At 40.2% G+C, this 14,923-nt stretch overlaps 1 protein-coding gene across 1 annotated transcript in view; it reads right to left on the bottom strand.

Annotated features, from left to right (window-relative positions):
• Positions 1-1,579, bottom strand: part of lrig1 (leucine-rich repeats and immunoglobulin-like domains 1) — a 38,247-nt gene extending 36,668 nt beyond the window's left edge. Inside the window, 1 exon segment of the mRNA XM_059328564.1 lies at positions 584-1,579. Coding sequence (XP_059184547.1) covers positions 584-786 — 203 coding nt within the window. The 5' untranslated portion in view covers positions 787-1,579.
• Between the last annotated feature and the right edge of the window lie 13,344 nt (positions 1,580-14,923).

The raw sequence follows: 14,923 nt of genomic DNA on the forward strand, positions 1-14,923 counted from the left end.
GCTAATGAGCTTTGAATTAGAAAATACATATGAGAATGCAATATTTGGCTGACATTCAAAATTGATTAAGAAACCACTTTGCCTGTTGTGCAAGATGAAGTGAAACAATATTCATGCATTGCATAAACAATCTTAATCAAGTTACAGCTTGATGTGTCAGGTGTGCCTGAGCAAACAGTGCTGGGGGTTTGTTTCATTAGTTTCCAGAGAGGGGTGCAGGGACCTCCGGGGGGCTTTAATGGGGCAACAGGGGGTCCCCACTGGAAAATAAGGATAAGTTTAATTTGAAAACTTACTTAAAGTTAGTTATTAAGAAGTTATAAGCATTAGAGCTGGCCTCACTCTCCCTGCTAAACTTAACAGACAATCATGCAACTCAAAGCATAACCACTAAAATCTTCTCACACTGGATTCCTTGAGAGAAAACCGTATCAACATGTGTTTGCTACCTAATGGCTATTTATTTGTGCCTTTAATAAAAAGTTTCTATGCACCTACGCATTTTCATTTTCTTTATGAACATTGTTACCCCGTTATGGACTGGTCAATAAATAGGCTCGGGCAAACTAAGCGCTTTACTTACAAGGAAACAGTCCGGACTGGAAGGTCCAGAGGCGTTGCTGTCAGCTCCAGGTTACTACAGTCCACTGAATCTCCGCTGCAGGTACAGTTCTGGGCACACGGCAGGTCTGAACCCAATCCATAACTGATAAACAGTTCGACCGACAAAATTAAATAAAAAACACAACGCGAAACATATCCAAATCGTCCCAGGGACGCCGCCATTTTGTATCCAGTTTTAATAGCGCGGCCGCTGAGCTCTCTCCTCGTACCCACAAACTGGAATATTAATGTAGCTTCGGAGAAACTGAATGCCTTTGGTAGCACATTAATTGTCTTTTTGTACTACACGGGCTAGCAAAAACAACTGTGGTGTAGTAAAACGTTTTCCATCACAGTAACAGTCATTTAGGACAGAAGTTCCCAGTCCAACTTTCTCCTCTGTGTCCGACGCGGGCTAAAAATCAAAGGTGATTCACAGATTAACTAGCAAAAGTAAGCTACGGCAAACTTGTATGCCGCCTTAAACTTAATTTTAAGTTGAAAGACAGTGTTAATAAAAGGCTAAAAACTACTTGCTTGTGTTTTCATTTTTGAAAACATGCAACAACAAAATGTTTAAGGACACAGTGCGCCCGGGTGGCTCTCAAAATAACTGTTGATCCAGTAGCAAAACTGTTCAAAACTTAACAAAACGGTTGCACGGTGACTTATGGCGGTGTTATAAAATGTTTACTACAAAGTTGAAGATGTAGCAAATAAGTTAGGACCCGCAGGGAAGGTGCCGAAAACTCCAGCGTTGGTCTCTCAAGCCGAGCGCTGCATATCGTCCAAATCTCACCAGCACTTCACCGCTGAGGTCGAATAAATCCAACTTTGAAACACACACAGGAATAAGTCGACCGACAGCTTATCAGGTGCAGTCTGTGGTCACAAAATCTCGACGATCCGATTAATAGCAAAATAGAGTCCCCCCTCCTTCCGACAGTGTACCACCACCATGAGTTTTCTCCTTTCTTGAGTTACTTTTCCTTTTTTTCTGTGTGACCGTTCCGTAGTCCCACGTTGGATGCACAACAGCGATTCCAGGGTCCTCCCATGGCTCGCCGCGATTGGCTGTTGCGGTTTGATGGGCGGGTCAAGTCTTGACCTGATTGGTCGTTACGGGTTCTCCGTGGAACGCGGAGTTGGAGAGCCTTTGAGCGGCTGTCAGTCAGCGGTCGCTGGCCCCGCCTATGTTTCCCACCCCGGGGTGTGAAACCGCACCACCTCCTCTCACTCTCACTGCTTCTTAAAGAGACAATCACCGGGATCAGGCTCTGTAATCGCATTATAACAAGCCATAATAACATAATTGGTTTGAATGCCATAACAGTGTTTGTTGGTAAGACTTAAATCAAAATTTACATGTAAAAGAAAAAGTCAGAGGAAGTAATAAAAAGCAGAGAATTTCCTCCAGGCTTTACACAGGGAATATAAGGAAGAAATCAAACAAACCGGGTTTACTTGGCCTAATTCTAACGCTTTTATTAATACTGCCATTTATGACTAATGTATTAACAGGTGAGCCTCCGCAAATTGATTTTAAACACTAGTGACCTCTCTAAACAAACAATCAACTGATGCATGTAGTAATATTTTATTAATGTGCCCACCAACTGTTCACTCTGCCACATTTTGAAGAATTCACTACCCTAGTTCTTGTTGTATTAACAAATGTCCTGGGATTGACAGTGTGTGTTTGGTTACTTTGCTTTTTTTCTAAACAAAGCAAAGATTTAACTTCCCAGCAGCAGGGCAGCAAAGAGGAAGTATTCTGAATCTGATCTTTCTAGTTAGGTAAAAATAGCAGTAGCATTAGAAATACAATAGAAATGTTACCTTTAAGTAAAAGCACATAACAGAATAAAGATTAACTACTGTAAAGTCCAATAAGTAATATAACTCATTATGTAGAATCGCCAATTTCAGCTAATATATATTATATTGTTGGATTATAATTATTGATTAATGTATGTGTAATAATGCAGCTGACAAACTATACATTATAAATTACAGTTCTTATATTTAAATTGAAAATCTCAATCTCTAAAGTAAGTGATAAGTAGCATATATTGGAAAAACTCAACTACAAGTACCATAACATTGTACAGTAATTGAGTAATTGTATTTTGTGCTATTCCACCACTGTCCATCAGAAGATAAACTAAATTACTAATTTACTACTTTTCTACATAATAAATAATTTGCTTTTGAATACTTCTTTTGGTACATTTTTCTGATGGTACTTTTCCGCAGTAAGAAGTTAAATGCAGGACTTTTGCTTATCATGGGGTATTTTTTATATTTTGGCAATTAACTTTAACTTCTTTCACCACTCTCTGTGAGTATTGAGGAAAAGCTGATGTTTTGTGCAGGTGTGTCCGAGCATCTGTGTACATGATTGTGTGCTAACTAGGTGTGTGTGTACTTATGAATGCAGGCACACCCATGCATGCATGTCCGTGTGTTTTGTGCATCCAGACTGATCTTTTCACCATTTGAGCCTGCCCAGTAATGGCCACACGATAGCACGAAATTCTCCTCAAATGTTGAAGTTGTGTTCGCTCGTTGTCTCAGAAATGCACATTTGTGATAAATCAGTGGTCCTGTCAGCCTGCTGGCCCCATGAACACTTTTTCTCATCACATTTTTTTCCTGGCACTCACAGACCATATTGATTGACTTTGTCAGAGCTATTGTGATCACTCCGTGTTGGGTGAAGTCCCAGATTTCATTGCTATTAATCACGGTAGCGAGGACACAGATATTCACACCTGCAGCACTGCAGGCAGTTAATGGCACAGTTACTCGTTCCTTTTTCCAGTGAACAGGCAAAGGTTTCACATTGCATCATGTGTGTGTGAATAAGCACGGTAGCCCTCAGGTGAGGCCTCCAGCTCTTAGAAGCAAGGAAAATATCTGAGAAATGAGACCCTGTTAAAACATGACTTCATTGGTGATGGAAAACTGAGTAATGGAAGACATCCAACTTCTGAAAGTTATATATCACACACACATATATATATATAGTTACATATCTTTAAAAGTTACACTCTTAGCAATGTAAATATGGCCAATTGCCTTTTAATCAAATATGCACTTACTCATACATTTTATATAAATTTGACAAGAATATGTTTAAAATAAATATAAAGTTTCTTGTGAAAAGTTGTCAGAGAGCATGATTTGTATGTATGGTAGTATTATTCAAGAACTGAGACTAACAACTCATTCCCAACTTTAATGCATTGTATTGGATTCCTCGCCTGATAATTCAATTAATTTTCTTTTCATTATTTCAGGCTTTCTGTGTCCTGTGCATATCTTCAGTATGAGTGTACTTGTGGGAGGAGGTCTACAATTGCAGCCATCCCGAGTATGCTCAACTGCGCATTTTGATGCTACTTCGATAAATGGGTATGTGGACCAGGTACTTTGGGGGTCTATTTTGAGAAGACAGTTGACACGTCTTTTAAATGTGATTCATTTGGTGGATGGCCTGCACTGGATGACTTCGCACACAAATAACTTGACTAATGCAGCAGGCAAATACCAGGTTAAAATTTTGACTAATACACCAAGCTCAGGTTAAAGGGTCCCTCACAAGAAGTGTTGGCGTATGTTGTGGAAGTTTGTAACCTGCCCTCTCTTGTGTCATTTACATAAACCGGTTTCCTCTCGCAAAATATAGTTTATAATCACCTGACTATTAATGTAATTTCTTCATTCTGTTGACATTTCTTCCCATAAAGAAGTTGTTGTTGTGTAGTTTATCTGATAACACTGATTTACGTGTGAAAAAACAGGGGATCCTTCTAAAAAATAGCACACACATAACTATACATACACGTATGGTTCACAGTTGTAAAAAAGGCTGCGGTTTTGGTGAATTTAGGCTATAAAACCACTGACCTAGATATAGGGCAAAAAGCTTCCTGGTGTTATAAAAGGCAGTTTAAACAAATATATATATATATATATATATATATATATATATATATATATATTATATCAACTTAATTCACAAATCAGTGACCCACTGAAGCTACATAATAAATGTAGACAACGTAAAAATTATACACGGGATATGAACCTGTTCTCCTGAGTGAAAGCCCGCTGTAAAGCCATTTTCACAGATTAGGCGTGTTTCAACTGAGTACTTTCTGAGTACTTTTTGAAAGTTGAGTGTTTTGGCTTCTCCCACTAGTTAGTTCCCCTTGGCCTCTGTTTGGTACTTTAGTAGTGGATAACCAACAGAGTCTGAATGTGACAACAGACCGACACGGCAAGCAGTGTTGCCAATTTAACGACTTTGTTGATATATTAAGCGACTATTAAGACCCCTCAAGTGACTCTTTTTCAAAAAAGCAACTAGCGACAAATCTAGCAACTTTTTCTGGTGTTATTGGAGACTCGTTCCTACTCTTCTTAACGAGTAGCAGGCGCCGTCCCAAAGCACTCAGTCTTCCCGCAGCGGTCTCTCCCAGCTGCAGTCAGCAGAGCAGGAGCTGTTAACCCTTCAGCGTCCAGTTTGCACTAGTATGCAAATTAATCACGTATGCACAAAATCAGTAGTGGCTCAGAGAAGTAGCCGAGGCAGGTTCTTTCTGAGCCGCTACCTGAGCCGCTAACTGGTGAAGTTGGGCGGATCTTGGGCGGATCCTCGCTCCCAAGTCACACCCATAGCAGCTCACAAGAGGGAAAGTAGCGGATGGAAACGCTTGTGTGCCGCCAGCATGTAATTCAGTGTTAAGAGGTTCGTGGTCATTTCACGTAATTTCGTGATATCAGGCTGCTTACAGATGTAATGAATTAAAGCAAAATCAAAACAACAAAATCCAATTACGTTTAGAGGGAAACATATTTTCTCCCATATTGCAGTCGCAGTCTTAAAAATGTGGTTAATGTTGTAAATTGAAACAAAACTACTGAGGGTAGATCATGAGCATGGTTTGGGTTAAAATAAGAAAGTTGAGTTGAAGTGACTTAACAAGTTACAAACAGCAGTCTCCTGGGTAAAAATCCTTTATTTATATGAGCCATCCATCAACCCTGACTTTCCTCTGTGGAATGACGCAGACTTTTTTCGGAAAACTTATTTTGGATCCATCAAAAACAAACATAAAATCAGAGAAAATATGTTTCCCTTGAAACAATGCAGTTTCCTTGTATGGCAACATAATGTTTAGTTGAAAAAAAAATGTTTTTACATAACATTGACTTAATTTATTAAAAAAATCTCCATGAGCGTTCACATTTTTATTCTATCACCGTATTCATCTGTTATAGATTTATGGCACGGAGCAGTGCAAGTGTGTAGAGTCTTTTCTGACACTTGTTGAGGGCTCAGACATTTCACATGGCAGCCTCCTGAGGGATATTTCTCCCCAGGTATGATTGATTTATAATCTGAGAAACAGAGAGCCCTACAAAGAATTCACATAGTAAGGAAAGCATTAACAGCTTTTGCTACCATAACTAGTCCGCACTTCATACTCGCCCCGCACCCATTCTCCTGTGAGCTGCTGTGTGAAGTTGTGACTGATGAGAAGAGTGGACGTGAGTCTGTCATGAGCGTGCATTGTAAAGAGGATAATGACTGCACCAGATGAGCCCTGTATAGATGTCATTAACACCAACCATATTGCCGTTTACACAGCTTGAATGGAGTCAAAGTGTCATTGCAGACATGTCTAGAGAGTTCGTGGCTGGTATGAAAAAAAAGTGAAAGCAGTAGCTTCATAGGTGTACATGAAGAGTCAAGTACATATTGTTCACATTTCACCTTTTTTTATTTTTTTGGTGCTTGCGGGGTAACATGCTGGTGTCGGCAATGGGGATGGTAAGTGGGCCGATGGATGCGTAAGGCCTGGAGCGATTCATCACGCTCGTCTTACTGGAATCTTCAAAGATAAGAAACCATCTGCTGCAGCTATTCATCAACTATAAAACAGAAAGGCGTGAAACCCGGCCAACTCATCATACTGGGACAGGATGGCTAACGGGTGTTGCAGGAGCATGGAGATGCTTTGCTAATAGGAAGCAGGAGCAGTTTGGGCATTTCTGTCCATGCAAGGTTGCCTGCTAAGTGGTCTGATGCGTGGCCTACAAGAAGGGGGAGCGTGAGCAAATAATGGAAAAGCATAGCAAGACAGATGTTAAGAATAGAGAGGCCAACATGGAGCTTGATGTCCCCGTGGGCAGACTGTATAAAAGAAGTGGATGTAGCCTCCACATCTGAAAATTTAAGCCAATGCGGAAGAGTCTTAAACTTGCATTCTTTCTAATGACCAGCAGGGGGCAGCTCCACTGGTTGCAAAATAATCTTGTTTGTATAAAAGTCTATGAGAAAATGACCCTACTTCTTATTTGATTTATTTACTCAGGAAACACTGTCCTAATGAGGAACTTTGCAACACATTTTAATAAACAAGTTTGTATGTGTGTAGAAAATGTGGTGCTTCCTGTCATGGTGGGACAAGAAGTAGGTGAGACGCAAGGCCTTGTTGGAACTCAAACTGTGAACTGAACTTTGATAACACAATGAGAGGGGCATACATGTAAATGAGTGACCTCTGACCTTAGGTCATGTATGAAGGTAGGAAGTTAGGGCCGCATTTAGTCTTGCTGAAGAGCCAATGCTGAGAAATACAACAGTCATAAGTCCAGCGGTGTATGCGGCTTTGTTGTATTGTGAGAGAGCCATTCAGGATTGTGCAGTGTATGGAATACGAATGTGCTAATAAAAGTATTGTGTGTATTGTGTGCCTCGTGTTTGGCCAGCTCATCCATTAACTAATTTGTGCAATCTACAAAATCGCCACGACATATTATTCTTACGAAAATGTTTGCAGCGCAGTTTGTATTGTAATCCCTGGAAATACGACTGGTCGCTGTTTCAAACATGTAGTTGTCATTCTGAAACTGGAAAACTTTGTTAGGTTTAAGCACCAAAAGTATTTGGTTAAGGTAAGTAAAAAATAAATGGGATTATAGTTCAAATAAAAGGACACAAATAATGGTCTCCTTGCCAAAAAGCCTGGGCTGGTTGACCCATCCACCACCAGTACACCCACCCATCCTAAAGAGGACCTATGCAGCTTTCATACTATGTTGCTACATCATTGGACAATATTGCATAGAATAGCTATGAATTCCAGTGAATTGCTTTTCGTAAGAATGCTTACAAACCACCGCTCATGAGAATTGCCTTAATGGTGGTGTAGCTCATTTTTATGTCTGCCGTTCACTTGCAGTGGTGGAATACAACTAAGTACATATACTCAAGAGTTTTTTTCATTTTATGTAACTTTTATACTAGGCAAACTATATATATAATATACTATAAACTTGCTGAGGCATATATTGTACTTTTACTCCCCTACATTTAGCTGACAGCTTTAGTTACTTTTGGGTCATAATTTAAAATGAAAATTCAAAGTGATTAGACTTTTATTTTTGTAATTAAACCTCATAACAGTATATTAAGTAGTTAAAATGAGCCCTACCTTAAAAATGAAATGTTGCTTACATAAATGCATCAATAATAATAATTCAATAATTATGTGGAACAATCTGAGTTGGGCCGTTCTGCATATTGACTACTTTTACTTTTGATACTTTCATGCTGGTCCTTTTATACTTTTACATAATTAAGGGATTTCAATACTTTTCCCACCACGGTTCATTTGTGAAGATTATCTTGCTAAACAAAATGTGCGAGTATCATAAACATTTGTTTCCAAGAGCTTTTATTGCAGAGAGCAATAGTCCAAGACCCAATGGAAAAAACTCTTTGGCTTTTTGCAGATGGAACCAGTGCTATGCTAACTTCCAGGTTGGCCTATAAAAATACATCATCCTGCAGCACGCTATGCCTCATTTTCTATTTCTGCCGCTCCTAAATGAAGCATGTGTTGGGAGGATTTGGAGCTGTCATAGGTATCTTTGAGCTGACAGCTGAGTAACAACAGTATAATGTGACAAACAAAGAAAGTCATTTTACTGCTGATTGATGGGCAAAGTAATCTAATAACCTTTTCTGTGAGTTATGCTAATGAGTAATTTATTAAAGTTTTACAGTCAATTGATGAGCAGATATCTCACCCAGGTCATGAACTAAACATCTGTTAATGGAGGAGGTGAAAACAAAATGATGTCTGAATAAAGAAGGCTCAACTGTGGTGTGACTGTTATTGTTCAACACAACCACATGATTTGCAGGTGTCCAAACACCACAGCTCTGGCTTTTCTTCCCCCTGTATTATTTTTTCTATCTATATTCAAAGTGTGTGCTAACATTTACATTTCTCATCCATGTTTGTGTAATGAGTAGAGTGAATCAGGCTGGGCTGTGCCAAGTTCCTGTCAGTAGGTAAGGCTCGCAGCTTGGCGGCCCAACGGCAAGCGCTTAGAGACAAACCATACCAGCTCCCTAACCTGTTCCATCTCGACGTAGGCGTGGTAAGAGGTGCTCGCCCTGTCTGTTATGTTTACACTTCAAGCCTCAGTGTCAGCTGCAATGAAGGTATGCATTGTTGAAAGTAGGGCCAAAATGGCAGTTAGTTTCCACGTCCTTTCAACAGGTGTTTACTTGTGTCTACATTGCTCACATCCTCACCCTGCAAAGACAAAGTTGAAGCCGTGGCTTGTTGGTTTTCAGCTTCTTTGACAGGCAGGGTGGGGAAGGGTGACTCTCTTGTGTATTTGGCTATGGTTGTTTTAATAGGTCTTGTCGATAGAATATTTCATAAAAGAAGCAATGGCCTGGAACAGTTTTTGTTCTGTGCAAGGCGAGGAATGTGCTTGAGTCACTCTTTAAAAGGTGACTGCTGTGTTGCACGGCTGCGGCAGCCAAACAGCTTTTTGTCTGCCAGCACTCTTTGTTTCTGTGTTTTTAGTGTGAATGCATTTGTACCAAGAAGGGATCTCATTCTCTCTTTTGTCTTTGTCTCTCTCCTCAGTGTCTAAAGAGTCTTAAACACAGCTCTTATTGCTGTATAGAATACAATTATCGCTCCTAGAATTACTGAACCCAGCCAGTGCCCTTTCTATACTCACCGTGCATGTTTTACTCCAAAAGACAGACATTTTCTACCCTTTCAAACCCTTAAAATTACTTATTTAAACCTGTGAAATGTAAAATCAGTAGCCCTACCTTTGACCTGTCACATTTCATGGTTGGTTACACATATAGGCCCAGCGTTTAGACATCCACTGAGTGCCCTAATTAGCTGGGTAAATCAGAATGGTCCGCCAGTCTAAATTCAATTAGGTCTTCAAACACACTCAATGTCACCACAGGCCAGAGGTGGAAAATTCAATTTATTTGAAGTAACTGGATAGCCATTTACAGCGTAGTGGACCATATGGCCTCTCCCTTGGTGTGCGTTGTATATGTTTACGAGCAATTCATTCAGCATCATTACATTATCTTAAGTACATTATTAACTGTGGAGAAATGGCAATTAGTGTGTGTGTGTGTGTGTGTGTGTGTGGCAGCCACTGGGAAACGAGTGAAGGTTCAGAGAAACATGTTTTTGTTTTCAAGAACTGCTTTGACACAAAAGTTTCCCTGTGAACCACATAAATTACTGTGATTCAATAAAACCATTCACTGCATTTGCACTTCTACATTTAATAAAAAAAACTTTAATTAGTGAGCTCTCCCTATAAATATTCTAAAGCAGGCGTACACAACACAAAACGCACTTTAAAAGCAAAACCACCCAGTAGGCTAATGAACACAAGCCCGGCGTCCCATCCGTGAAGAGAATGAACCCGTATTAATCAAACCTTTTCTTTTTCACGAACCTGCTTCTCTCTTCACTCACAACACTGCGGAGGCCAACTCATTAGCGGAGGGTTTGGGGACGCTTGTATAGCTATGCGGAGTACAAAGAGAGAAAAGGGTGATCCCTCCTTTTTCTCTGTGCTCCCTTGCTCCAGACAAAGTAGGGCCTTGGTGAATAGTGGAGGCAAAAGCAGAGCTGAATGGAGCTTGAGGAGCGGGGCTCGCTCATGCAGAGAGCTCCCAGCCCCTCTATACCTGCCCTGGAGAAAAGAGTGGCCAGCTGCTGCTGCTGAGCCTTTTTCCCTGGCTTCAATAGAGACTTTGTGAAAGGAGCCCGGACAGGGTAGCTGAATACGGAGAGAGAAAGTGAGGAATGGAAGTTAGGACGGGAAGGAAGGAAGAAAAAAGGGGAGGGTGGGGGGCTGGAGGAGTAATTGGGAGGACAGAGGGTACAGAGTTTGCATAAGCCCATCGTTATGCCCCCACTGTGCACAGAGCTCTTGGGGTTGGTGTGTGACAGAGAAGAAGAGCAGCTTGGTTTAATCAATCATAATGGAAATTAGCATGTTATAATGAAGCGGTTGGAGAAGTCAATTATTCGGGCAGTTCAAAGGAGAGATTGACTTTGGAGCTGGGATCTATGGATGCTGGCCAAATCAAGCTTGGCAGGGCCTTTGCTAAAGCTCAAACAGAAAATAAGTACTTTAAAGAGCTTTCAAATGTCTAGTACAGTACTAATGATATTCACACAGCAGGTCTCCTGGTGCTTTTTTTCCAAGTGGCTATTTGGAGATTTTTGTGCACATATTCTGGCTGTGGTGCTATTCCTGTTTTGGAATCATTTTTAAAGTTCATTTATCTCTATGCCATTTCTTTGGATCTATTTTCTTGCACACTCTCCCTGATTAATCCGCGTCTTGTGCTGCAATCATGTGGTGTCAGAATAATCAGAATGAGTTGGGAAAATTCACATGAATGCCCCCTCAATTCGGAACAACAACTTGGATAGCTGGCCATAATTTTGGTACACAACTTGCCGAATCGACATCATGGTATGCAGAACAGTTTGTATGATTTTCTACAAAAAGTAATGCACTAAAATTTGACGTAGATATCCCATGAAGTTTTGTCTGCTGATGAAGCGACTTAATGTTAAAAGACTTAGGTCACCTGTTTGGTGGGTGGTAGGGAAGGTGGATGGCACAAACCCCCAATCTTCCAAACAGGAGACTGGCATTCATGTCCTATAATTGATTATTTCCACAAGTAGTGTTCTTAAGCCTAACCCTGTTCTTTGTTTCCTAGCCTTAAGGAAGTGGATTTAGTGCATGGTGCTACATCATTACTGATATTACATACATATCTATATTTCTATTTCTATATTTCCATATTTCTATTTTATTCCATTGTACATATCTATATTTACTTAAAATGTATTCTATATTTCATATTTATATTTGTACATATCTTTCTCTACTTAAGACTTGCATTTGTATTTATATTGTCAGTGTTTCCCCTAGAAATTTTTCAGCAGCTGCTGTGTGCGTGGCCATGAGCAGTGTTGCCAACTCCTCAGTAAGGAAAGTAGTTAATGACTGTCCAAAAAGTCGCTAAATGCAACATCGCCTAATTTGCATAATTTTCCATGTGCATGTACTTGTAATGGACGCTGTAGGAGAGAGGAATACTGTTGTGGGGAAGGCAAAAAGTGAGTAAAAAACCCCCTAAATATGTTTAGAACTGCAAGTGCACTGTCTTCTGTTCAACCCTCCTCCTTAATGCAGCCTCGGGACCGGCTAAAATGACCCAAAAGAGACACTGACTGTAAACCAGCCAGCGGTGACTTTGCGCATGCGTGATTTGGAGACTGGACGCCAAGGGGGCCGCCTCGTTAAGAGGAGTAAGAACAAGTCTCTGAAAGTTGCTAGATTTATCGCTAGTCTCTTTTTTGAAAAATAGTTGCTAGGGGGGTCTGAAAAGTCGCTAAATCTAGCGACAAAGTTGCTAAGTTGGCAAAACTGCCGCTCACTGCCCTAAGGAGCTTTGATGTTACGTTGACGTTATGTTACATTACCTGCTCACTATATACACCATGTATAAGCTTGAACGTTACCTTTAAAGTTGATGTCTTAAGAAGGTCCAACAGGTTTTGATGCGCTCGTTGATGATTCAAAACAAGTAGAAAATAACGTTGTGTGTTGTTGTGCTCACACAGTGCAAGTAGAAATCATTAATGGTGCATTGATATTAATGATCATGTGAAATTTCAGCAGCGGCGCACGTAATTGAATGTAGGTGTCAGGGTTTTCAGCAATTCTTAGTTATATTCAGTTAATTTTGTTTTCATGTCAGATCATTAACTCCCCTGTCATTTCAGATCCTGCCACTTCCACTTGCCAGGCAATCAGTTCATTCCCTTCACCTGGGATTCCCTGCTCATCTCCTCACCTGCAGGCCATTCCCTCATTAGTTCCCCTGTATTTATACTGGTCCACTTCCACTTGTTCTCTGCCAGATGGTCTTGTGTTTTCACCAAGCCTTCCAGCGTACCCTAGTCTGTTTTTTGCCTGATCTACCTGTTATGAACCTGCCTGTTTATTGGATTTTGGATACCTGCCTGCCCCTTGTCGGATTTGTTTGCCTGTTTGGACATATCTCCCGGTTTTTACCTTTTTACCTTAACATTTAGGTAAACTGAGTTTCCTACTGACCTACTGTCTCTGTCATGCTTTTGGGTTCTACTCTGCCAGTACTGGTGATCTTTACAGTAGGGCAAACACTGTATTGTATGTTTAGTGTAGCATGTTTTTTTTGTTTTTTTTTAACCTTTATTTTATGTACAGAATTACTTTCTATTCTATTCTTATACAGCAGCAACTGAAACAAAGCAATTTCTCCTGGGAATAAAAAAAAAAACCTTTTTGATTCTGATTAATGCGTTGTTTAAAACGATCATGAAGCATTCTACTGTACAACAGCTGTTCTTGGTGTCAACAAGGTGTTGCAGTCACGTGTCTCAAACACCGATTGTCATATCACATTTAATAGAATATCATACAAATTACGCTGCAAAAAATTTTGTAGGAAATCATACAAACCTGATGAGAATATCTAGCATAGAAACATGGTGGACAAAAGTAACTGTTTAAGAAAGAAACTTAGGTCGTAAATTGTGGACAGCAATTTACGACCTAGATTAGTTAGAAAAATGATTTGTCAAGGCTAACTCTAAAAACAAGTCAGGTAAAGCTATATTTTAGCGGTTCTAAGGAATTTGCGTTACAAAATCACAAATACAAAACTTCAGTTTCAGCATACTTTGAAAACGCCATGAATCTTAATTGGGATGCTAATCTCAGCTAACACCTCACCCAAACGCAACATGTTTCTACATTCTTACTTAAGGCTCATTGACACACAGAAGTCCAAAAAACGACTTCCCGGCTCAGGAAAGAGGACTCTACGAGGAGCATGTGAATGCACCATTGGTCCTTCTCCACAGTTCTATTGGTATTATTGCACTTCTGTAGCCACAGCTGCTAAGCTTATGTCAGCTTGTTTTCCTTCCTTGTGCTCTTCTTTATCCCTTCCTCTCTGCCTCCCTCCCAAATATGTCTCTCCCTCCTTTTACCCATAGGCTGCTGCTTCACCTTCTTCCGTTGACTGTACCTCCTTTCTTTTTTTTATGCCAGTTTCTTCGCTCCTTTCTTCACTCTTTCCCCCCTGCCTGCCCCCAGGCCTCTGCTGCTGCTAATAGGATAATGGCTGCCATGTTATGCACACTTAAGACCCACAGAGCAGCGCTGAGGGCTGTGTGTATGTGTGTGTTTGAATGTGTGTGCGTGCCTGCTTTCTCCATCTGACTGTGGGGAATGCAGGGTGTTTAAAAGTATGTAAAATTCTTTGCAGGGATTGCACAGGGAGTGAATACCTACATAACCTCCATGTAAAAATTAAGAAAATTACACACACTTAGCTTTTACAATCAGGATTGCACGGGGCATTAAAGATGTAAAACCACGGAGACAAAGTTTTCACTATTTTCTACTCAGGCTTTATTATAGAAGCCTGTAATTCACCATGGCCACCCAACCCTGGGGATATGGGCTGTAACTCTGACTGTGTAATTGGGAAGTTCTTAATCTATTTGAACTGACAGAATACAGTTTATTTCAACTTCTCATACACAGGATATAATAAACATGGTTTTAATCTATGATATAATATACTCATAATTGTCTGAGTTCGATTTTTCGGAGACACAATTTAAAGCAGCTATAAGGAACTTTCATTTTGGGTTGATTTGGCGCCCCCTGTGGACAAAAGCAGTAGTGTTTTTTCATCTGGCTAGTGTGTACAACTGCTGCGTACCGTTCATACACTTAGGTTATTTGTAAGCCTGATAGATTTGGTTGAGAAAACTTAAGTTTGCAACATTCCCTAGTAATGTTTCATATGTCTTCATAAGAAAGATACAGCTTAGTATTTAGCTTAGGCGACATAACATGTTATGTTACAAGCCAGTTG

The sequence above is a fragment of the Centropristis striata genome, chromosome 3 (assembly GCF_030273125.1).
Source record: "Centropristis striata isolate RG_2023a ecotype Rhode Island chromosome 3, C.striata_1.0, whole genome shotgun sequence".
Lineage (NCBI taxonomy): Eukaryota > Metazoa > Chordata > Actinopteri > Perciformes > Serranidae > Centropristis > Centropristis striata.